Raw genomic sequence first — 24,776 nt, forward strand, 5'->3', positions numbered from 1 at the left:
TAAATAAATCAGATTTTTGCTGCCTGTCTGAACAAAGCCAAAGTTTAGCCCTCAGCATAGGCACAGTTTACATTCCTTTCAGAAACTGTATTCTATAGCACTGGCACAAAACTAATGTCACTTCATCCACAGCATCATTCACACGAACAGAAAACTAAAATGACTCTAAACTTGACTTAGTATGAAGTTGCAAATTTAAGATTGATTTAAGATAAGTTTGCTAAATCTTTACTCCTTAAAAGGTTGTACAAAGCAGTTCTACTTCTTATTAAATGATCCACATTTGTATTTCCAACGGAAATGTTGATCTTGATCCTCATGATGTTGTCATAGTGGGGGATTCGCATGAAGGTTTTGCTTTTAGACTTTAACAGATTAAATCTAGTTCTTGACTTAACTGCAAGTAAAAAAAAAATAAAAAAAATAATCCTTTTATTTCGATGACTAAGGTTTAAAGTTAATTTATTCCAAAAAGGCCTTGATATCATTCAGTCATAGCTTTACTTTCATTGACTGACCACCAGTTTTACACAAAAACATTTACAGAAGTATTTACAACACTAATCTTCCTCAGTGTTCACCACTCAAGGTAGTCTGTGACATATAAAGGTGCAAAAGAAACTTTAATAATATTACTGTAAATGGTGCTGCTTTATACTCTAAAATGTAGAAGCCCCCTCCTCTCTTTTCTGCACAGCACTATAAACCACCTGTGGACTTTTTAATGGGAGGTTTAACAGTGTCTCAATGCATCTCGGATTATCATATTTATGGTCACTGGTTTGTTGAAAAGAAGTATATTTATTTTAGGGTAGACAGTTATGCTTTTTGTATATCACACTTTTCGGTCCAGCATTTGCACAAAAATGTGTCCATCTGCCTTGTCACTTTTGAGATATCAGAAACCCAGGTGTGCAATATGGGTCTCTATGAGGAATTGTTGAATTCAAGTACCATATTTTAGGTTGGGTGGCAATAATTCACTTTTTTATTTCTAATTTGGCTTTAGGTTCTTTATTACCTTGTCTGTGGACTAAATAATAAATGAGCAGCATTAGATTCAGTACCTTATATTTGTAAATGCAACAGTTATTTAACAGCAGTTATTAATTATTTTTACTGGCACAATGATGAATTTTAACTGTCCACAGCTGTTACTGCAGGATTTTACCCCCTGGTTCCAGGCCTAACTATCTAGAGATGTCTGTTTGCTGCGTTGCTAGCGGTACTGTCTATCCTCTTAGCATAACTGCTGCTAACATTCATAAGGCGTCAGAAAGCGGCATATAAATCCCTGGCCTTTAAGCTATTTTCTTTACCCTGGCAGCCTTGCAGAGTCCTTTTTAGAGCTTGACAGTTCAGGTCACAATACCTCACTGCAAGGACAAAAGGAACCTGGACTTTCTGAAAAATATCTTATGAGTAAATTATATTTTAGGGTGAAATATCCCTTTAAGAAACAGTGTTGTGGAATAATAAGGCTGAAGTGAGAGATGTTGAGTGTGTAACGCTGTGCTTTTACAGGCTGTAGTGGCGCAGTATTCTTGTCTCAATGTATTAAAAGTGCCACATAAAGAAATTATCAGCGCTTTCTAATTAGTCCAAATAGTCTAATCTCATGAAAGGTGGATGCAGAAATGTTGTGCTCGAGGTTCTTCTTCACGGCTTGTTGCGTTTCCTTGCAAGGCAACTGTAAGTCACCCAGTGGGAAGACATTGACATGGTACCAACTGCTGCTAAATACGAACATTGATGTCATATTGCACATTTTATATGAATATATAACAGCTGAAATATGATAACCCACAGGACAGACGTCTTTCTGAATGATTTACATATTGTAGTCTAACTTTACAACTAGAGTAGGTCCCTTTTTCATAGAAACTTCCCTCTCTGATTTAAAAGATATTGTCACAGAATAAAGTGTTCAGGAGGTGATGATAAGTTGTGGCATAGGTGTATCGCTACTTGTGTACATGTCAATAGTTGTAGAGTGCCATCACCCGACACATGTCATGTGTCTGTCTATTTTTATTTTGTTTTGTTCTTTAGAAGAGATCTAGCAGATATTGGCGATTATAAAAGGTGGAAACATCCATAGGTGCCTTATAATCAGTGATGGGGACTTAAAATGATTTGCATGAGTTACATCTTATGCAGAGAAAATATTGCTTATGGTCGAAGGCTGGCGAAACCCTGCAGTAATATTTTTTGTCATGCATTTCAGATCATCTGATCATGTAGGGGCTCAAAAAATTTAAAACAGATGCATAATCGGTGAATCTTTTTTTTTTTTTTTGCTTAGAATATAATTTTCATCTTTTGTATTGTGTGACAATTTGGGTTCTGTATTTGATCAGAACTGTGTGATAGTGATGTTGGAAAATTATTGACCGCTATTAGAGGTTTTTTTTTCGATATGGAAGTCTAAAGGTGCGGTCACATTAAACTATGTAAACTATGTTCATACACAAGATGAGCACAGGTGAGTGAAATGTAAAGTTGGTAAACTTGGATCTTCAGATTAATATAGTCAGAAACCTGCACAGTTTGCAGTTTAAATAGCATGTGATATTTCAAGCAACAAATGCTCATTGGAAAAACGTGCCTATCTACATTTTTGCAAAACTCCTATAACATTTCACATAACCAGCTCGTTATGTACTTTATGGCTTTTCTGAGGTAATGAATATGCTCAAAAGCACACCCTGTATATTTAACTTGATACTCTATCGGTTGGGTTAATGTAGGTGTAACTTCAAACACGATTGAGCATTAACCTTTTAGTGACACTCACCTGACATTTAATTTCCGATCTCCCACAATATGTACAACAAGCAGTGTAATGAAATGTTGCCAGACTCACGTTCATCTGTTTTGGTTAAAACAAAACATACTTTTAGCATCACTCACAGAACAATTCACTTTAAAAGAGTCATGAATTGAAGGAGAATTATATCATTTTGCAGAAATGTCACCACAGACTAATTTTTCCAGCGAGCCTGGGTCGATTACAAATGTATTTGTATGTATGAATAACTATGTGACATCATATCTTGTTGCCCACATTCATTGCAGCATTGCATTCATCTCAAATGGGGTTAGTGTGACCGCACTTTGAGACTGAAGAAAGCGTTAAACGCAGATAACTTCAGATTTGATCACTATCTGTGCTCCATTATGATGAACACATGAGGGCTTCACATCATTCATCTCTACAAAACACAAAACACAGTATTGGACTAAATGCCAGTGTCCAGCTCTCGCTTGCTTACACACTCTACCAGACTTGCCAGAATGTGCAATAGTGTATAAATACATGGCAGGCACATGGTGTCATTACCTCTTAGTGTGTGGTATTAATGGCAGGACACTACACTAGTGCTAGTAAAGTCTCTCTGCGATCAGTTCAAGGCAAACAAAGTGATTTCTCATGCCTTTCTACTATGCAGCAGCTCTAGTCTGACTTTCAGAAGAGACACTTATTCACAGAAGCTATGTTTTACCCAATTTTGTGATATTTTATTGAGGAATAACAAAATATGCCTTGCAACCCTGTTGAAAAGACAAATTAGAGCTTGTATGATGCTGGTCTAGCTGGTGGCTATTCATCAGCAGAAATACTAGTCAACACGTGATCTGTTTAGTGATGCTGGTTGACCTAGGTTGGACTACAAAGGCAAAATTGTCAAAATTGAGTAGCGACCAACTTCGATCTATTCAATTTAGCTTAATTATGCATATTCAAGGATGAATGAATCATGAATGAATCAATTAAGTTGTTTCTCAGTTGTTGTAGTCACTGCATCTGCATTTATAGGGCAGTACAGTCCTCCTGGTTAAGCTAGTTAAGAAGGAACATTCACTGCATCTAAACCACAACATGTTGGTGACCAGCAACACTGCTCTTTTCAACATGGTCACAGTTTATTTATTCACTACTTCCCCTGAGGATATTTCTCACCTATAAAATACATTTTATAAAGTTGTGGCCGGTGGGTGCACAGATATACAGTAAAGCTGCATTGCAAATGCATTACATCCTTACAAAAAAATACAAAGTTGCGCTGCCACTTTCAGTTTACTGACATACTGCAGGGAAGCCCTTTAATAGGTTTTGTTAGTTTACGATTCTCCTCTTTGAGGGTCAGTTCCTCCATAATGCAAAGACGGCTGTTGTTCTATGAACAATGCTTTTATTGCTTTTACTGAAAATGTGAAACGATGTAAACCGCTGTTTAAAAATACACCAAGACATTTGAGAGGTTAAAACTGGTGCTTTTGTCATAGAGGTGTGTTGGATTCATATAGACATGGTTTGGTTTTGACAGGACAATCAACATGCATACACTCACACTTACACAGAAACAATATGTCCAGTAGTGTATAGGCCTCATTGTCCGCCCTCCAAACGGCATGATTATCTTTTAAATATACATGTAATGGCTTATAGTTACAAAATTAAACATTATACCCTTTGCCAGTTGTTCTCTACCCCGCCCTCCCTTTTCATTTGTCAGTTGTCCACCTATTCAAGGCTTCTCTGTAAAGAAATCACAATATTATAGGCAGCTGAATGATTGTTCAGCTGTAGATCTTAAGTAAAGATGTTTCACTGCCTCATCAGCAATAACCTGAAGGGTTTCATTAAAGGATCACAGACACAACTAGACATCCTTGCTTTGGTAGACTATGTGAAAATAAGGATTCTTTACATCTATAATGCTCTGAAAAATCTAAATCTTTGACAAAGCAGGGTGTTGAGGTCTGTCTGAGGTGCTCAATTGACTTTTCAGAGCGTGAGGTGGGATTTCAGGCAGTTTTGCTGTGCATTCAGTTTTTAGTCTCAAAGGATAACCGTGATCCCAGTATGAAAATACTTTGGTCTTAGTATCTTATGACTAATTTATCAAGGGGAGGGTTTTTCTTTTCTTTTCTTTTTTTCAGCACATCTGCTGTAATGTGGTTTGAAAAAGTGAGACCTCTCATAAATGGGCTATTAACAGTGAGTTTTTCAGAGTGGTTTGGCTTCAAACTTGTTTTGAATCATTTAATATGTCAATAATAAGGATGAATCTAATGCCAAATATACATTATTTATTTAAAATACATATATTGATGAATATATGCCAATTTTTTTTTCTCTTTGCTCTAAGCCATGTTTAACTGAACTTTGTTAAGATTGTTTTATAAAGCTATGACAGCATGCAGGATCGTGAAAAATGATTGTATGATTTGATGTTTCATTGCTGTTAGTTGTTTTGGCATTTTAAAAATAGTTTGGTATTTGTACAATTCATTTACTTTTTTATTTTTAATTTATTTAGTCATATTCATATCTAAATATGAATTTTCTTTTTGCAGATTAGGATTTTATAAAGGGTTTGGTCCTTCTCTGTTTTAGTTTTGCTTTAGTATTTTGACTAATTTCAGATTTGATCAATCTGCCTCTTTGAATAATTGAATATTAAGTATGACCATTTGTTGTACATAGAACTACTATTAAACTTTTTTTGAAGAAAATAAATACTTTTGTGCTGCTCTTTTTCATTTGTTCTAAATATGCAATTTGACTTGACTATATGTTGGCTGATAGGTCAGGTCTTCTAGGTCAGTTACTGTACTTCTTCCAAACATCCGACAATGTAAAAAACAAAAACAGTATTGTACACAACGATGTTGGATGGTTTTATTTTTAATCAAAGCAAATAATGTAAAAAAAAAAAAAAAAAAGACTTTGAAACAACCACAAAATGTTTCTGATGTTTAGATTGCTAAAAGCAAACCAACATTTTAAACCTCAGGGAAACGGTTGACATTTTCCTATGTTTTAGCTTCTGAAAGGCACCTCTTAGGTGTATTTTTCTCAAAGTACTTAGAAAAGTTGTTCATGATTATGGTGATGGGAAAAGAAACCACAAGTAACCCACAGAGAATGCAAAGTGTAGCTACAATCCTCCCAGCTGCTGTCTGTGGATATACATCCCCATAGCCCACCGTAGTCATTGAAATAATGGCCCACCACCAACAAACAGGAATAGAAGACAGTTTGGATGAAGCGTCTTCCTTTTCAGTGTAGTAGATAAAAGTCGAGAAGAATGATATTCCAACAGTAATGAAAAGAATGAGCAAACCCACCTCGGATTGGCAATTCTTTAGAGTTTCTCCAAAAGCTCTCACCCCTTCTGAATGTCGAGCAAGCTTTAGGACCCTAAAGGCCCTCATTAACCGGAGAACCTGAACCACTTTCCCCATGTTGAACAGACTTTGGTTTTCCTCCCCATCCCCTTCGCTCAAACTTTCAAAAGCCAGCGTCACATAGAAAGGTAAGACAGAAGCCAAGTCAATCATGTTCAGAGGGTTTCCCAAAAACGTCCATGGGTGAGGTGCTGCTACAACTCGCAGAACAAATTCCACTGAGAAGAAAATGTTACAGATGAGCTCCAGAGAGTCCAGAACAGAATGTTCGCTGTCAGTTGCATACCTGAATTCTGGCATACTGTGAATACACATGGCCACAATGGAGGTCAAAATGACCAGGATTGAAACCGCAGCTACACCTTTGGAACACTTGGAGTGATTGGGATCTTCAAGAGTTTGCCACATGAACTTTCGAGCATCTGAACACCACATGCCCTCAAACCTCCACAGGTCACTCCCCACAACCGAGATCTCTCCAGACGACGTGGCTTTACTAGACCTGCCACACGCGTTCTGCTCCCGGTTGTGTTTGCGCTCAAGGAACCGATCAAGACAGCAGGCTTCCAGATCCAGTTCACCAATGCCCCAGTATTCGATCTCCTGACTGAAGCAAAACACACACAGCTCCTCCAAAGCATGAAAGTGTCCTGTACGGTAGAAGTTCAGAACACAGTGGAAGACTTGCGGGCTTCTGTCGAAGTAATATTCCTGCTCAGCGGGGATGTAGTCATCACAGAGTTCCAAGATGGCGGCATCGCTGCAGCACTGGACTAACTGACCCACACGTGTGTTGGGGAACCGGAGCAGAACGCAGCGCTCCACCTTGTGCTGGATGCCTCCAACATTGAGGTTAATAAGATCTTCCTCTCTGCCTTGATGGTGGAGAACTTGCCCATACATCATGGTGGTACTGATTCATTGATTCTGCAAATATTATGTCACATCACAGGACATTTAAAATACCAGTGCCTTAAAGTTTAGAATGTTTAAAAATAATTACAAATAATGGAAAAAAACAACCTAATCTCATAGGAACACAGCTATTATACACAGTGGCAATTTTGTATGACATAAACAGTGTGAAATCTTGTAAGCATGAAGGTCCACCCCAAACTTAAATTTTTTTTAATTCATGAATGAAAAAGATTTGTAACATATTGATGTACCATTTTGACGCATTCTCATCCCAAGGCGTCATATACTGACACTCTTGACATTTCGTCAACATCCTACGCATATGGCACCCTCTAGCGTCAATATGAGACACAGATTATGGGTTAAGGTTAGGGTTAGGGTTAGGGTTAGACCGCTAGGAGGCGCCTTCTGGCCCATTTTTATCTGCTTCTAATATTGACCCTAGAGGGTGCCATGTGCGTAGGATGTTGACGAAATGTCAAAAGGGTCAGTATATGACGCCTTGGGATGAGAACGGTCTGACCATTTATATGGAAATGCAATGTCTGATTTTAAAATGGGTTTTAAAGGATGAATTTTGAGATTAAGTTTATAGTTGATATATAATTTCTGAAATTATATAATCCATGATTTCTAAAATGTGATAGAGAAAAATGCAACAAAGAAGTCTTTTTTTTTTTTTAAACAAAGGTCAAAAAGATTTTTGAGGGTGTACTCTTGTCATAATTTAATCTATTACTTTTCCTACATAATTTTTTACAAAAAACATTGGTAAAATGTATATTTGGGAGTCTTAGACCTTTCCAACGATATATAGTTTGTCAAGATTAGATTTAATTGTAATATAGAGAAGTAATTGTAGGCGTCCCGTATACGGGACGGGGTGACAGTTAAAGCGTTAAACATAACAGTGAAGCATAAGCACATCATATAAATATGAATGAGATACAAAATCCACCAATTTGCCAAAATGTTATGAATTGCCATGAGACTGTGTTGGGAAAACCACACAAATTATATAATACACATTTCTAAATGCAGTGTTGAGGTAGCAAAAAAAAAAAAAAAAAGTTGCCAATAAGCTAACATTACATTTGAGATTAAAGAAACAATGCATTTCAATTTGGTGGTATTTTATTTTAAGCTTGCAAACATGTTAAAAGTTTTATGTAATGAATACATAGTAATGGGTCATCTTCATCTTCATTACTTTTATGTAATGGGTCATCTTCAGGTAATGGTGCCATTTGTGTGCCATGAAATTCTGATTTAATATAGTGGGTTTTTTTTTTCAATATGGAAACCTTTTCAGATTAATTGAATTATTGTAGAGTATTATATATCAGACTCATTTTAATTATATATAACATCCAGGATATTTAGACAGATGGTCTCTAACAAACTATACCCTGTTGAAAAAAGAAAAACGGCATTTACTATAGGTATGTTTTGAAGCAGGGCAGCTGGTTTAGGATGGTCCTGAGCTGGTTATCATCTGGTTCTGAGCAGGTGCCAATTGCTTAAGCCAGCACATGACCATCTTAAACCAGCTTGCAATCTTCAAAACATACCTAACCAATATATGCTGGGGGTTTTTTCAACATGGTACTGTCATTGCTGTAAACAGACCCTCTCAGACAACATAGGCTGAAACTTAACAACATCAGAGTGTTTATCTTCTGAGCCTACTACAATTACAGATTAAACATGTGACCTTATTTATTCTGTAGTTCTACATGTAGACAGGTATTATTCAAAAATAATATAACACCACATTTGTTAGAAATATTTGACAACGTTCACTGCTTATGTTTAATATTCTGGGTTACCTTAAAGTCATGTGGAGACACTTTTTATTGACACTGAATTAAGAATATGATACATTTTTGTAATTATGAAACAAAGGGTAAATAAATAAAGGCTTTTAAATAATCAGTAGGCTATGTGGCTTTTCAGCAGTTAAAAAGTATCTAAAACAATTAACGAAACAGCAAAGAATATACAGTGATAATGACAACACGTAAAATTAATTAAAATCTGATATATATGTATATACACTTTGTCTCGAGAACACAGTTCATTCTATAGTTTAATCTTGCCTGAATAGATTCTATCGCAGACTTATTGTTCACTTTACCCCAAAGCCATAGCGAAAACATAATGAATCTAATTTTAGTTTGCAAGACAGAGTTCACATGAATTGTCCAAATATGCCTCCTAGACGTTTGAAACACTCGACTAGAGAAACCAAGAATTTATGACTCAAACGCATTCAGTTATTAGAGTCCTTTGAAATTCATTTTTAAAATACAGCCAACGTGACATCTAACCCCAGTGTTTTCTATGAGTCATTACTACAATCAGACATCAGAATAAAAAAAAACGGCAGAGAGAAAACTTAGAGCGAACATAAATTCAACTAAATATCACCTACCCACACGGCTCATTTGCGCCTTTCCGTACTGACGCAATACTCCAAAGAAACAGTCACTTAATCAATAATACATGATAGTAACAGTTTATGTTAACCTTAAAATCCAGGTAGACTACATACACACCTAGTTGGGCGGAGTCACGTCGTCGAGCGCAGGAAGCTGCGCGAGGTGTTTATGTTCCTCACCTGTGCGCAATAATGTGCAATCAGACGGAACGCGCACGAGACACAGTTCATTAATCACCTGTCTTCAGGTCGCGCTTTTATGTAGAACACACAGTTGATGGTTTCTGATATACATTAACAAAGATTTCAAATAATGGGATGCTTTGAAATATGGTATGTCTTAGGCTATGGAAATGTGTGCGTTTGAATTCATCAGGAGATGTGTTGATTTATGTATGATACTTGTAGGGCTTTATGGGTAATGGTCACTGTAATATGCATCCATGCTGATACCTCTGAAGGTAAGCCATGCTATTGGTTTAAACTATTTTGTGTCAAGTCATGTAATTCATTACTTAATGGACACCTTTCTTGATTGCAGATGGAATCCAAGCTGAATGTCATGGAAATAGAGTACAGTTTATCCTCCCCGGTTCTTTGAGAGCAGGAAGTCCTTTAGAGGTGTATGCAGTCAGTAAGTTAATTATCCATTTGTTCGTGTGCCAAGGAGTTTAATACACCCAAGAATCAATTCAGACCTCCTCTATCAAAACGTACATATGTGCCTTATACAGTCTATGGCCTTTACGTATTTACAGTGTCGTTTACGTATTATCTGGACGTAATTAAAGGTTCGATACGTATCTAAATTTACGTAAAAACAACCTCAAATACGTACAGATAGAACGTGTTCTCAGACCAGTCAGTTATCCATAGAAATTTGCTCATGAAGCTGCTTTTCAATGCGTATCTGATTTTTTTTTTTATGTATATTTTTCCATTTTTATAATTTTTTTGATAAATGTAAGATCCCTATACCCCACCCGAACCTAAACCTACCCATTTTATACAGAATGTTAAAAGAATAAAACATAATGAAACACAATTTTAGTAAAAATATAACATTAAAACGTTATTTTGAGCCACTAACGTTAATCCTACACCTACCCCTAAACCTACCCATAACCATTTCTTAAAAATACATAACGTTACTGTTATAAATGAACAAATAACCGACACACAAATGTAACGTTGATCATTTATTTTTTGCGAAAATATCAAAAGTGGTACCAAAAGTAGTTCAAATGATAATGAGTTCCAGTCGCAGTACTCTCTGGAGGTAATAGTTTTTATTGGGTACAGAGCAGAATTTAATTTATTAATCCGTGAAATTATGAATCTGTCTTCTCTCCGTGAAGGTACTGGCGCAGTCAGTCATTGGATAGGAGAAAATCGCACAGCAAAATATTACAAAATGGTTAAACAATAACATAAATTGTATTCATTTTAAGGTTTCAAATTGTAGTCTCGTTTAACATTATGTAATCCCCCGAAATGAGTTTGCAGCATGCACAGAAATGTTGTTTCCTATTAATTAAGTAGATGAGTAAACCGCGTTAAATAAATTCAATAAAAACATTTATTGATATGACTATTAAATACAAAAGATTTAAATCATTAAAGCCACGATTTTAATATTAATACATGGGAATTCGTATACATTCACACTTTACGTTAGATTATTTACGTTTTTTTAGCTGCTAACACGTAAGTATTTGTACGTTTTACTGCTTTAAATACGTCAAAGTTGTACGTTTTTATGTGCATGAAAACGTAAGTAAATATAGGCTACATGTGGTAGAACCACATTTAACTTAAAAATACACACGTATTCTCATGAGATCACATTGGGGTGTTTCAGATAACACCCATACAGTCTTTCTCACACCTCACCTGGCGGCTCAGTGTGGCTATACACAGAAATCGGATCCTTGGGGGAATTTGATCGTGTCAGCTTCCCAACAGAGTTGTTTTGCAGAGAACCAGGTTTGTGTCTTTTATAAATTAAGCATTTCTTTAACCATCTCTAGTTCTGTAGCTATAGTTAAAATATGATGTGGGTGTTAAGGAGGGGAAAGGATTTTTTTTATTTTTATTTCTTATTACACATACCCAACCATTTTGAATAGGGTGACAAGGAGTTTAAAGTAGCCATGCAGTTTAAACTGTATGAAATCCCCACACTATCTGAGAAAGTCCTTGAAGTGTCCAAGTCCTGCAGTCACACCATGGTTTCAAGAGAGATTTTGTGTGAGACAAACTACATGGAGGCAAGTAACTTCTCTTATTTTCTTTTGAATGTAGCTAATTTTTTTTTTCACTTTAAATGTAGAGATTACTTTAAGTTTGACCAATAGCAGCAGGGTACTTTATAGGATTGATGGCTGTTCATTTTGAAAGAAAATGCTTATCTAATTGGATAATAACTGAAGACTAGTGTTCTAATGTGCCAATGGAGATGAAGTGTTATATTGCTACTGGCCTGTGCATGCCTGTTTGTGTTCTGTCAGGTATCTGTAAGGAATGCGTTACCAGAAGTCAAGATGGTAAAAGAACCAGTAAAAGCGTGGGTATGTATAAAAATTTATTTTATTGGTGCTTCGGCATGCATAACTCTTAATGGTGTCCAGCACAATTTATACTAAATAAATCCCATCTTAATTTGTGTTTTTAAAGAGGCATGTGCTGCTACTTTTATAAACAATCACACTTGAAAACAAGCTTTTAAAGATCCAATACAATGCATCTAAATCTGCATACTTGCAAACAATGTAGTATTATTCCCTTGTGATTTGTGAAAATGTTTGAGAGAAATACCTGGATGTTTAACTACTAATACCAGTATTTGAGTATAGATTTTTTTTAATGATCCCAAAGTTCTTTATAAAATGTAGTACCTTCTCAGATGTCAGGCAATTCCAAATGCAGTTATAGACTGAAGGTGGGATCCTGTTTTGGCCTATCAACTACTAAAAACTCCCTAGGACCTGTATAAGAATGCACTACGAGCACTTCACAATACTAAATCTATTAGCAACTGTATAGTAATGTCATGGCAACTACCCTAGCATTTGCAAGCTTACCTCTTTATTCATGATTATATTTGATACAGAAAAATTTACATTGTTCCTCTTTAACAGCCCAGTGTTGCACCTAATTTGCAACTTTGGAAAATCCTACTGTACACCCCTGGAGAGAAGGCTTTTCGTAAAGACACCCTACAAACGATGGGCTACAGTGTCTCCACTTCTCCTACACGACTGGTTATGAGAAGCCCGTTCAACATGGCTGAAACCTTTATCCAAAATGTATGAACCGTTTAATGTGCTATCACAATGCATTCATTTCTCTCTAGTGCCTGAAGTATTTTTTTCTTGTTAGGTCGACAATGTTGATATGATGGTGTTCAAATCAGTGGTTTTGTTCCGAGACCGCTGGATCATGACTATAGTGGAGTCGGCAGCTGCCTGTCCAATCAGTGAGCCTTCATTCACACACTTATTTTCACCACAACTCCACAACTCAGTTCCACAACTCATATTGTGCTCTGATTTGACTTAAGATGGAGCTTCTGTTGAGGGTCAGATGATTTATTGGCATGTTCCTCTGCACATAACTCCTTTGGTATCATCGGAAGTTGAAATCCTGGAGGTGCACTTGGGCGTTAATGGTAGAAGGTTCACACCTGAAGAGATGGGCAGCCGTAACTATGTCATGACCATCACAGATTCCCATATCATTGTTGGGATTCCCATTGGGGCTGCTGATGGATACTACAAGGTTGAGTTTTCAGCTATGTTTTGTATTTAACTTGAAGATAATGATGAAAGATAACACTTTTTATTATAATTGCAGAGTCATGTTCTTAGTGAGCAGTACCATGTCAGTTACTACATAGAACCAATGCTTGAGCTACTGTGGAAGGAAGGCCTGGATAAGACCTCGTATAAGGTCTTGTTCCCCATCACCACCCCTTTGACATCATGGCAGCTCCAAGTTATAGACTGTGAGTGTTGCATTTAGGATGGAAAGGCTTTATTTAATTGTACATTTTTTTTTTAAGATAATTGTTTTTATGTACTCAGACACTAACCCCAACCAGAAGGTTTTTGATATATTGCTTGGTTACTTCCTGCCTGATGTGGAACTGCTGAATATCACCTTTGTCTCTGAATTGCTCACTGTCTCGGAGATCATCAAAAAAGGCATTCTCCTGCAAGAGCACACTTTTTCCAACAACACCAAAGCCTTTACTCTCCGGGTTCCCTTCTCTGATCCTCGAGTCCAAATAAAGGTATGCTTTAAACTTCGGTTTATGTAGCTTTTATCCCAGCTTGTATGGTTTGCCCTGTCTTAAAATGGTTTCATCTGTAATGCAGAATTTTCGCCTTGATGTAACAACCTACACACTTCCTCTTATCTTTGGTTTCGCCATCATGCCTGAACATGCAGCATTTGCACACTCCATAGCTCTAGAAGTTTCTTTAGCTGACACTGGTAAGACCTTTTAGAGTGATTTTGGATAACTGTGCATGTTGGCTACAAGAGCAGAGCAAAGTGCTGCTCCTGGAGATCTCCCTTTGTGCCAAGCGGTCAAGCTTTGACCGGCTTGTGTGATCCAGGTATAAATATAATATTGTTGCAGTATTGCAATAATTAGCATGGTCCAATGGTTGGCTTTTTTTTTTGGTTTGTGGCTCCATTGACTGGAGAACTGCAGTAAACTCTGCACTGAGGCAGATCTCTAGAAGTAGAATTGTGCATAACTGAGACATTTTGATATTTAACTTTGTATACCTTTTTTCTGCAGTCCTTCCACAAGCAGAAGGAAGTTGCAATGAGGACTACTTCAACATTTATGTCAAATATGGTACCACCCCAAGTTCCCAAATAAAGATCAAACTGGGACAAATGGAGCTGAATGATACAATTTTACAGCAATATCAGCATAATTTAAATGAGACCCATTTTGACATCATTGTGCCATTCCTATCCCCGTTTGTGGCCTTTGAGGTATTCTTTTATTTTTTTCAGATTTCCTAGGTTGCGCTAGTAATTAGTGATGCTTACCACAGTATGGACAATTGGCTACCATCTTAATTCCCCTAACTGTTTTTATACCCTTTTAATTTTCAAGTCTGTTCAGTTGGCTGGAGTCCTGGGAAGACTTGATGTGGAAGTTTATGATTCCATGAATAACTGGAGTTTCAGAGAGTTCTCTCTTGCCTGCCCCTTTTTTGTAAAAATGTCAGGTTTGTTTGTATTTTGCATCACTGTCCTGATAATTTCTTGTTGCTATTTTATGATTGTGAGTTTTTGTTGTTGTGCCAGAGTGTTTTCCTAATGGAACGATTACTGCGATAATTCCCAAACTGGAATCAGTACCGCATCTTCTTCCCGGTGAACTCTCTCTAAGAGACCCGGCCTGCAAACCCTACGACACTGAAGACTACTTTGCTTATTTCCACTTTAATGTCAGCAGTTGTGGAACCACACGAAAGGTAATGAAGACATACACATCAAACATTTGTACTACTACTGTATATGTGAAGGTGATTCACATACTGTTTGTTCAGTTTGTTGGGTATACCATGATATATGAGAATGAAGTCACCTGGAAGAAAGATGAACCTTTGCCAAAGATCTCTGAAAAACCTGAGGCAGAATACAGGTTAGGATTTTTTTCTTTTCTTTAACACTTCATTAATCAGTAAGGTTTGCCCACTTAAACCCATTGCCCATTTTGCAGTTTCTTTTATTAAAGTATTGGTGTAAACTTGGTTGCTAACTAATGACTTTAAATGACATCATGCACTTTTTTTGAAGTACAAAAATGCCTTTGCATGTTAATGAATTTGTTACTATTTCTATTGAAACTGATCATTTCAAACAGGTTCATGGTGTCCTGCATTTATATCGCAAACGCTACACAAAGCATGATCTTCAACACTGTTTCACAGTTTAACGAACCATATGCAGATGTTGGGAAGGGTGAACTTGCTGTTAGCCTGAGGCTTTCTAAAGGTATGTAAACTCCTTTTAGCTTTGCAATTTTTTTTTTCTTTGTCCAGTGTTATGTTTTATGGAATAACATGCAATTATGAATCATCCACAAGATATTAACTAGTGTAAGACAAATGCAAGTCAGTCTGAACAATGTTATAATGCAAGGGTTTTTTTTTTTCTTTCGTCCCCAAGATATGGTTTACCGGCTCTTCTATCATGATGGTGACTACCCAGTTTTAAAGTTTCTGAAACAGCCTCTCTATTTTGAGGTGGGTATGAACCAAACCAGGGACTCCAGGTTAGCAGTAGTCCTGGAAAACTGTTGGGCAACACTCACTGAGGACAAGGAATCCAAACCTAGATGGGATTTAATAGTTGATGGGTATGTATGAAGCATTGCAAGCGTATGTGGAGCATTTCTACTTGAAGGTTCTCATTTTTCACCTCAACCAGATGTGCCAGTCCTAAAGATCCCGAACAGACCGTCATCCTCCCTGTTGTCGCAGATGAGAGAGTGGACATCCCAGATCACGTCAAAAGATTTGAGGTCAAAACATTTACTTTCTCAGAGGCTGAAGAGAGCTCTAAAAGTGAGAATGGTACCTTGGCCAGAAGGGTAAGTTGAAAAGTTTCCAAAATTTATATTGATACAAATTCTTTAAGAGTCTGATGTTTGCAGTGTTCTTTTCAGGTGGATTGAACTGATAACCATTAAACAGTTATTTTACGATGCACATTTAGGTATTTGTTCATTGTGATGTCGCTATTTGTCACGCCGAGAACACTGCTGATGGGCGTTGTTACAAACAGTGTGAGGCTACTCCAAATCCGATTGGTAGCAGCTCAAATCGAGGTAACCATTTCAATTGAATCGGGTGAAAGTGCAGTTTCTCATCTCTGACTGGTCTTACTTTTTCTACAGTTCGCCGAAGTACAAGCTTTTCAGAGGAAGCTCTGCAGCATCTGTCTATAGGTCCCATTCTGTTGATATAAACCTGTAAGTTTTAGATTTCAGAAGTCATCATAGGAAATGTACTTTATTAATTACTTCTGAAGGCATCTGTGCAAGGAGATTTCTGGTTTTGAGTGGAATTTTATCCTCAAATTCTGAACACATACCACATATTGAGAATGTAATCATTGGTACATGTGACTGTTGAAAGCAATTTAATGTATAAATGTAGTGTTTTTCCTGGACCATGTATGTCAAAACTGATGTAAAATAAATGGTGAAAATCGTTGATTCCACAGATCTTTGGCTGAATTTCATATTTATCATTTGTGATTCATAATCTAAAATGAACTAAACTTTTCAGAGAAGCTAGTGTGAATGAGTGATTTTTATAACTGTTCCTTCAGACTAAACCCAAGTAGGAAGAGGCAAGTAGGTTCTCATCATGGCAATATTGTTTTGTTACTAATAACAGGAAGCTGTGCTGCACAAGAAATTGACTTTTTTTTTTTTTTTTTTTATGTACAGTACTGTTCAGTAAAACATAGCATGGGGCAGTTCATATTGTAATGTGTTTTCATGTATAAATATTTTCACTAAGGTTAACGTTTTCAAAATACACGTATTAAGAGTAAAGAGTGTATTTTATATACAGTCGTGGCCAAAAGTTTTGAGAATTACGTAAATATTAGTTTTCAAAAAGTTTGCTGCTAAACTGCTTTTAGATCTTTTGTTTCAGTTGTTTCTGTGATGTACTGAAATATAATTACAAGCACTTAATACGTTTCAATGGCTTTTATGGACAATTACATGACATTTATGCAAAGAGTCAGTATTTGCAGTGTTGGCCCTTCTTTTTCAGGACCTCTGCAATTCGACTGGGCATGCTCTCAATCAACTTCTGGGCCAAATCCTGACTGATAGCAACCCATTCTTTCATAATCACTTCTTGGAGTTTGTCAGAATTAGTGGGTTTTTGTTTGTCCACCCGCCTCTTGAGGATTGACAAGTTCTCAATGGGATTAAGATCTGGGGAGTTTCCAGGCCATGGACCCAAAATTTCAACATTCTGGTCCCCGAGCCACTTAGTTATCACTTTTGCCTTGGTGCTCCATCGTGCTGGAAAATGCATTGTTCTTCACCAAACTATTGTTGGAAGAAGTTGCTGTTGGAGGGTGTTTTGGTACCATTCTTTATTCATGGCTGTGTTTGTGGGCAGAATTGTGAGTGAGCCCACTCCCTTGGATGAGAAGCAACCCCACACATGAATGGTGTCCGGATGCTTTACTGTTGGCATGACACAGGACTGATGGTAGCGCGCACCATTTCTTCTCCGGACAAGCCTTTTTCCAGATGCCCCAAACAATCGGAAAGGGACTTCATCTGAGAATATGACTTTGCCCCAGTCCTCAGCAGTCCATTCACTATACTTTCTGCAGAAGATCAATCTGTCCCTGATGTTTTTTTTTTGGAGAGAAGTGGCTTCTTTGCTGCCCTTCTTGACACCAGGCCATCTTCCAAAAGTCTTCGCCTCACTGTGCTTGCAGATGCGCTCACACCTGCCTGCTGCCATTCCTGAGCAAGCTCTGCACTGGTGGCACTCTGATCCCGCAGCTGAATCCTCTTTAGGAGATGATCCTGGCGCTTGCTGGACTTTCTTGGACGCTCTGAAGCCTTCTTTACAAGAATTGAACCTCTTTCCTTGAAGTTCTTGATGATCCTATAAATTGTTAATTTAGGTGCAATCTTAGTAGCCACAATATCCTTGCCTGTGAAGCCATTTTTATGCAACGCAATGATGGCTGCACGCGTTTCTTTGCAGGTCACCATGGTTAACAATGGAAGAACAATGATTTCAAGCATCACCCTCCTTTTAACATGTCAAGTCTGCCATTCTAACCCAATCAGCCTGACATAATGATCTCCAGCCTTGTGCTCGTCAACATTCTCACCTGAGTTAACAAGACGATTACTGAAATGATCTCAGCAGGTCCTTTAATGACAGCAATGAAAAGCAGTGGAAATGTTTTTTTGGGATTAAGTTCATTTTCATGGCAAAGAAGGACTATGCAATTCATCTGATCACTCTTCATAATATTCTGGAGTATATGCAAATTGCTATTATAAAAAGCAGCAACTTTTCCAATTTCCAATATTTATGTAATTCTCAAAACTTTTGACCATGACTGTACAGTCACTGGCCACTTTATTAGGTACACTTTACTAGTACCAGGTTGGACCCCCCTTTTGCCTTCAGAACCGCCTTAATTCTTCCTGGCATAGATTCAACAAGGTGTTGGAAACAACATTCCTCAGAGATTTTGGTCCATATTGACATGATAGCATCACGCAGTTGCTGCATCCATGATGTGAATCTCCCATTCCACCACTTCCCAAAGCTGCTCTATTGGATTGAGATCTGGTGACTCTGAGGCCATTGGAGTAAAGTGAACTCATTGTTATGTTCAAGAAACAAGTCTGAGATGATCTGAGCTTTGTGAGATGGTGCATTATCGTGGACATGGTCAGCAATAATTGTCAGGTAGGCAGTGGCATTTAAACTAATATTACTAAATTGGTACTAAGGGGCCAAATGTGTGCCAAGATAATATTCCCCACACCATTACACCACTAGCAGCAGTCTGAACTTCCGAGACAAGGCAGGATAGATCCATGCTTTCAATGTTCTTTACATCAAATTCTGACACCACCATCTGAATGTCCCAGCAGAAATCCAGACTCCTCAGTCCAGTTTTTCCAATCTTCTATTGTCAAATTTTGGAGAGCCTGTGTGAATTGTAGTCTCCGTTTCCTGTTCTTAGCTGAGAGGAGCGGCACCCGGTGTGGTCTTCTGCTGCTGTAGCTTCAGGGTTCGACGTGTTGTGCGTTCGGAGCTGGTATTCTTGAGTTACTGTTGCCTTTCTATCATCTCTACCAGCTCTGACATCAACAAGGCATTTTTGTCCATGCAACTGCCACTCACTGAATCTCTTATTCAGACCCCAGTAGGTGATGGGGATGTCAAATCCCAGTAGATCAGCAGTTTTTGAAATACCAGCCCATCTGACACCAGCAAACATTCCACGTTCAAAGTCACTTAAATCACCATTCTTTGCCATTCTAATGCTTGGTTTGAACTTCAAGTCATCTTCACCACATATAGTGTTGCTGCGATGTGATAGACTAATTAGCAGTTTGTGTTACCAAGCAATTGAAGGTTCCACAGCTCTGACTGGGGATGACAAATCATATGAGGAAATGATCTTCGTCGCTGAAGGAGAAAAATGATGATGAAATGGTGCTCAAAGCCTGCATATATAGAGGCTGACTGCTTCCCTTCTGGCTGGTTGAAGTGCCACTGGTTTGTGCAGCTAAACAAACATGAACAAATCAGGCTTCTGTATCAGAGTAAACGGGAGCTTCCCTAAAAGCATCAGCGACACAACAGGAAACTCCGTTAGAAAGGGATCAGCACATATCACATTCACACCAGCCAGACTATAGCTGGTGTTTACACTCACATTTATATTCAAACAATCTTTGAAAAAACACTTAGAAGCTGCTGGCAAAATCAGAAATTTGATTGTTTCGCTCCACACTCTGATGCTGAAGAGGCCCCTGTTATTCATATTTTATTAAATGTACACCCCCACCACCCACCTTTTTTTTTTTTTTTGGTAATTCAAAACTTGATAGACATGCATTGATTGATTTATTGATTCATTGATTGATTTTGAACAATGTTTTATTGTGCAACTTTTCCAATACTAATGGATCAGTTATGAATATAAAAAAATCAAATGGCTTTGAAATCAACACTAACAAGAAAAGGGAGTCTGCTGTTTTATACTACAATGTTTGTTCATTCCACTATCACACAGAATCCTATTAAATGCAATAGATCACTTGATATATGGTGTAAATTTGTATATATAATGTGGGACGCTATTAGCAGGCAAACTGAACAAGTGCTATAGTTCAAAATGTTTTAAGAGAGTTCACAGGATTGAAAGTGATCACACTGATTAACTTTGGCATATCTTGAGGTGTTTCTTGCGGTCATATAAACAATGGCATCATGTATAACTCGATCATTGAATGAGCTAGTGCACTGTCTCCACTAGATGGCCTTCTATAATCTGTGTAGCTCTGTGTCCAAGTTTGAAAGAGAAGAATGAACTCTGCATGAGCGCTATCTGTCCAAAAACAGCATAACATACTGCTGCCGGGAAACAGATATACAACATAGGCACATATATATACAATATGTAAGATTCAGCCAGTCTCTTCTAAGTGAAGTATGCTTTAGTTTTCTGTAAAACAAATCTATACAGTCAAAACAAAAATTATTCAGACACCAGTTATAATTTTTGATATTTTTTTCTAGTGGGTGCAGGACACTATAGTTTATTTATGTAAGTCAGGATAGCAAAATAAAGTAAACACTGACATATTATACCGACAAATTCTTCATACAGTGGACTACCAGTAAAACTGATAAAAAATGTGGGACCCAAAATTTAGACCCTTTTAAACACATGTTTTGCTAGTGTTATCTGACATTATCAAGATGAATTTGTTCTGAACTCTGAGTTCTTGTCATATTTTATTACCATTTTCTAAACTATAGCAAATAAACTGTGATAATATGTGAAATGTTGAAGGTGTCTAAATAAATTGACTGTATGTATGTATGTATGTGTGTGTATATATATATATATATATATATATATATATATATATATATATATATATATATATAGTAGATTCCTGTTTGACAGCTTTGTATTTAAATAAATTATTAGTTCACCCAAATTGTCATTTTTTTCACAACAAATATCATTCTTGTCAGTTAGATCTTTTAAATTAATTGACTGACTTGTTCACAAAACCAGTATTTCATTTATGGATCAGACTGATCTAGTTCTAGTGCACTATGGGAAGAAGGTAGGCCACTGGATGTTACTTTGACATGGACCACCTTCCTAGGACTTCTACAGACTTGTTTGCAGATTGTTCAGGAATATTGAGAAACACTGTAAAGAGTTTAAGGTGTTGCCTTGTTCTCAAAATTCTCCAGATCTCAATCCAATTGAGCATTCAATTTAAATGCAGAGCAGCTTTACCAACTGGCTTTACAGAAAATGAAAGTTTCTACATTATATACTCCAGAAACAATTACTTAGTTTTATGTGTTTTTATTGTATTTAATTAGAAAGCAATAATGCTTCTTTCATATAGTGTTCCTGATGTTTACAGGATGTCGCGGGCAGTTTTTTCAGCTCTAAACACTTTCATTAGGTTTCCTTAGCAGTCAGGAAAACATTCCTTTAAGACCCCTTGACATCAAACATATGCTCCTTATCAGGCTGAATAGGTTATCTAAAGACCTCCAGCCCTAATGAGGGAAATATCAGGTCAAAAGTCTGCGTAATGTTGTAAAACAATATAATATAACATTAACTTGTTCATAAATTACTATGTAAAATTAAATTTACGCACAAATAAATCAAGTCTTAGCAATTTAGTTTATTTGTAGATTTGTTTAATTAGTAGAAAGTAGTAGAGAGAGTACAGTAAACATTTGCGCACAAATAGTATCCAGAGGCTGAACATGGTGAAATGCATTGAGATTCATTAGTGAATAACCCACAGAAGTCTGGAGTGTTTCTGCACAGTCAGAAAGATAGCGTCTGAAACGGCGAGAGGGAGGGTGAAGACATGGACACAAGTGCTTGGCCTCTTTGATAACACTAGCTCTGCCATTCAGGGCTTCTTATCACAAACAAAAACATTCTGGCAGTTATTTTTCAGAGGAGAATTATTTGTGGCATGGCACAAGTCTACGGCGAAGTCTCTTTCTTAATTCGAAAAGTTAATATAGTTAATCAGCTATAATCAGCTGGCTTACAGATCGGTTAAAGAATATTAATCAATGAGCCTTACATATGTCCAGCTGCCCAAAGTAATTTTATCCGACAAAAATTAATCAAAATCAGTGGGAACTGGGAGGTAAATCATCTGGAAACATTGATTGTGTAGTCAAATCAAGAACATTATATTTATTAATATCGCAAACATATGTGAAGGCAGGGTTCAGAATGTGGAGATTTTAGTAAACCTATGTAAGGCAGGACTAATTTAATGTTTTTTTTTTCTTCTTCTTTTTTCCATTAAGTCTCTTATGCTCACCAAGGCTGCTTTTATTTTTCTCAAAAGTATGGTTAAAAAAGTGACATTGTAAAATTATGTTATACATTTAAATAGCTGTTTTCTATCTGTTTTCTATTTCTATATATTAAAATGTAATTTATTTATTTCATGGCAAATCAGAATTTCGAATTTATTTATTTATTTATTCAAAATCAAAATGCATTCAATTTAATCAGTAAAGATATATATAAAAGATATAATATATCAAATGAATGCTGTTCATTGAACTTTCTATTTATCAGAAAATCCTGGAAAAATATATATCATGGATTTAAGCAGCAAAACTGTTTTAAAAACTATTAATAAGAACCATTATTAGTATAGAGCACCAGTAATAATATTATTATTAGAAATGATTTCTGAAGGATCGTGTGACACTGATGAATAGCGTAATGATGCTGAAAATTCAACTTTGATCACAGGAATAAATTACATTTTAAATATAGCAAAAGAGAAAACAATCATTTTAAATTGTAATAATATTTCATAATACTTTCCCATTACTGTATTTTTTAAATGTACTTTTTAATTAATTAATTAATTAAGTAATTAGTTAATTAATTTACTTTACATGCTCTTTAGACTTTTTTCCACGCTTACATCCAATATCAAATGACTTTCTAGGTTTCTCTGATATGTGCTTGATATGTGCCTTGTAAATGATGATGCTCTAGGGTCTTTATATCTGCCTCTGTGAATCTATCCGTTATTTGACCCAGACATTTTCCAGGTTTCACAAGCCAGTAATGTGCATCGGCATTCCTTTTCTCCATCCACCAGGGTCTGTTTGCCATTATGGAGTTTCACAAGCAGTCATCCATAACCTTGATGTAGAAAGGTCATGTGCTGGTCACACACATAGTTTGCAGTGTTCATGTCTACACTGTTATGCCTCAGTACTAACAATTACTGCCTGCTGTTTCCAACCAATATTTTTCCACCTGATAGACCACCTGATGTCACAAATTCAGTAATAAGAATAAGAAAATCACTTTCACTGACAGTAGACTTTACAATCAATTGATCAATTGAACATGCAAATGATTAATATTTCGTTCCCTCCATTTATAAATTGTCCACACAATTTACTTGTTCCCTCCATTTGCTAAATCGTGTACACGATTTATAAATCGAGAGAATGAATTAGTAAATTGTGCGGACAATTTAGCAAATCGAGAAAATGAAATATTAATCATTTGCATGTTTTAGTACACTGAGGAAATGAATAAGTAAATTGTGCACATGTATTAGTACATCGAGGGATCGAATTAGTAAATCTTATGCATGTTTTAGTACATCGAGGGATCGATTTTAGTACATCGAGGGATCGAATTAGAAAATCATGCGCACGTTTTAGTACATCGAGGGATCGAATTAGTCAATCGTGCACGTGTTTTAGTACATCGAGGGATCGAATTAGAAAATCATGCGCACGTTTTAGTACATCGAGGGATCGAATTAGTCAATCGTGCACATGTTTTAGTACATTGAGGGATCGAATTAGTCAATCGTGCACATGTTTTAGTACATCGAGGGATCGAATTAGTCAATCGTGCACATGTTTTAGTACATTGAGGGATCGAATTAGTCAATCGTGCACATGTTTTAGTACATTGAGGGATCGAATTAGTCAATCGTGCACATGTTTTAGTACATCGAGGGATCGAATTTGTCAATCGTGCACATGTTTTAGTACATTGAGGGATCGAATTAGTCAATCGTGCACATGTTTTAGTACATCAAGGGATCGAATTTGTCAATCGTGCACATGTTTTAGTACATCGAGGGATCGAATTAGTCAATCGTGCACATGTTTTAGTACATCGAGGGATCGAATTAGTCAATCGTGCACATGTTTTAGTACATCGAGGGATCGAATTAGTCAATCGTGCACATGTTTTAGTACATCGAGGGATCGAATTAGAAAATCGTGCGCACGTTTTAGTACATCGAGGGATCGAATTAGTCAATCGTGCACATGTTTTAGTACATTGAGGGATCGAATTAGTCAATCGTGCACATGTTTTAGTACATCGAGGGATCGAATTA

The 24,776-nt window shown here is 36.8% G+C and overlaps 2 protein-coding genes across 4 annotated transcripts; one reads left to right on the forward strand and one right to left on the reverse strand.

Moving 5' to 3' along the window:
• Nucleotides 1-2,803: 2,803 nt before the first annotated feature.
• On the reverse strand, nucleotides 2,804-7,130 carry LOC132092699 (potassium voltage-gated channel subfamily S member 3-like). 2 transcript variants are annotated; one of them, XM_059499049.1, is made up of 2 exons: nucleotides 6,139-7,130; nucleotides 2,804-3,215 (listed from the first exon to the last, which is right to left on the reverse strand). In XM_059499049.1, exons 1-2 carry the CDS (start codon nucleotides 7,102-7,104, stop codon nucleotides 3,210-3,212), a joined length of 972 nt encoding a protein of 323 aa, XP_059355032.1. In that variant the 5' UTR covers nucleotides 7,105-7,130; the 3' UTR covers nucleotides 2,804-3,209. The 2 variants fall into 2 exon arrangements, with proteins under 2 accessions (XP_059355032.1, XP_059355033.1); XM_059499050.1 differs by lacking the exon at nucleotides 2,804-3,215 and having other exon boundaries at nucleotides 6,284-6,416; nucleotides 6,485-7,130.
• A 2,617-nt stretch (nucleotides 7,131-9,747) lies between these two features.
• On the forward strand, nucleotides 9,748-16,812 carry LOC132092701 (uncharacterized). 2 transcript variants are annotated; one of them, XM_059499052.1, is made up of 21 exons: nucleotides 9,748-9,889; nucleotides 9,965-10,017; nucleotides 10,098-10,190; nucleotides 11,409-11,542; nucleotides 11,686-11,826; nucleotides 12,067-12,126; nucleotides 12,697-12,864; nucleotides 12,938-13,034; nucleotides 13,119-13,336; nucleotides 13,412-13,562; nucleotides 13,642-13,850; nucleotides 13,936-14,053; nucleotides 14,367-14,569; nucleotides 14,694-14,808; nucleotides 14,888-15,057; nucleotides 15,133-15,227; nucleotides 15,450-15,580; nucleotides 15,755-15,944; nucleotides 16,016-16,178; nucleotides 16,304-16,415; nucleotides 16,485-16,812. In XM_059499052.1, exons 1-21 carry the CDS (start codon nucleotides 9,870-9,872, stop codon nucleotides 16,553-16,555), a joined length of 2,712 nt encoding a protein of 903 aa, XP_059355035.1. In that variant the 5' UTR covers nucleotides 9,748-9,869; the 3' UTR covers nucleotides 16,556-16,812. The 2 variants fall into 2 exon arrangements, with proteins under 2 accessions (XP_059355035.1, XP_059355036.1); XM_059499053.1 differs by having other exon boundaries at nucleotides 9,749-9,889; nucleotides 11,418-11,542.
• The last annotated feature ends 7,964 nt before the right edge of the window (nucleotides 16,813-24,776 follow it).

This window comes from Carassius carassius, chromosome 18 (assembly GCF_963082965.1).
Source record: "Carassius carassius chromosome 18, fCarCar2.1, whole genome shotgun sequence".
NCBI classification, from domain to species: domain Eukaryota; kingdom Metazoa; phylum Chordata; class Actinopteri; order Cypriniformes; family Cyprinidae; genus Carassius; species Carassius carassius.

Bases quoted from the DNA above. Each gene is read 5' to 3' on its own strand.
- LOC132092701 (XM_059499052.1), top strand. From the start codon at position 9,870: ATGGGATGCTTTGAAATATG. The intron at 10,191-11,408 runs GTAAGTTAATTA...GATCACATTGGG, and splicing joins TTTAGAGGTGTATGCAGTCA to GTGTTTCAGATAACACCCAT. The intron at 13,035-13,118 runs GTGAGCCTTCAT...ATTTGACTTAAG, and splicing joins GGCAGCTGCCTGTCCAATCA to ATGGAGCTTCTGTTGAGGGT.
- LOC132092699 (XM_059499049.1), bottom strand. From the start codon at position 7,104: ATGATGTATGGGCAAGTTCTCCACCATCAAGGCAGAGAGGAAGATCTT.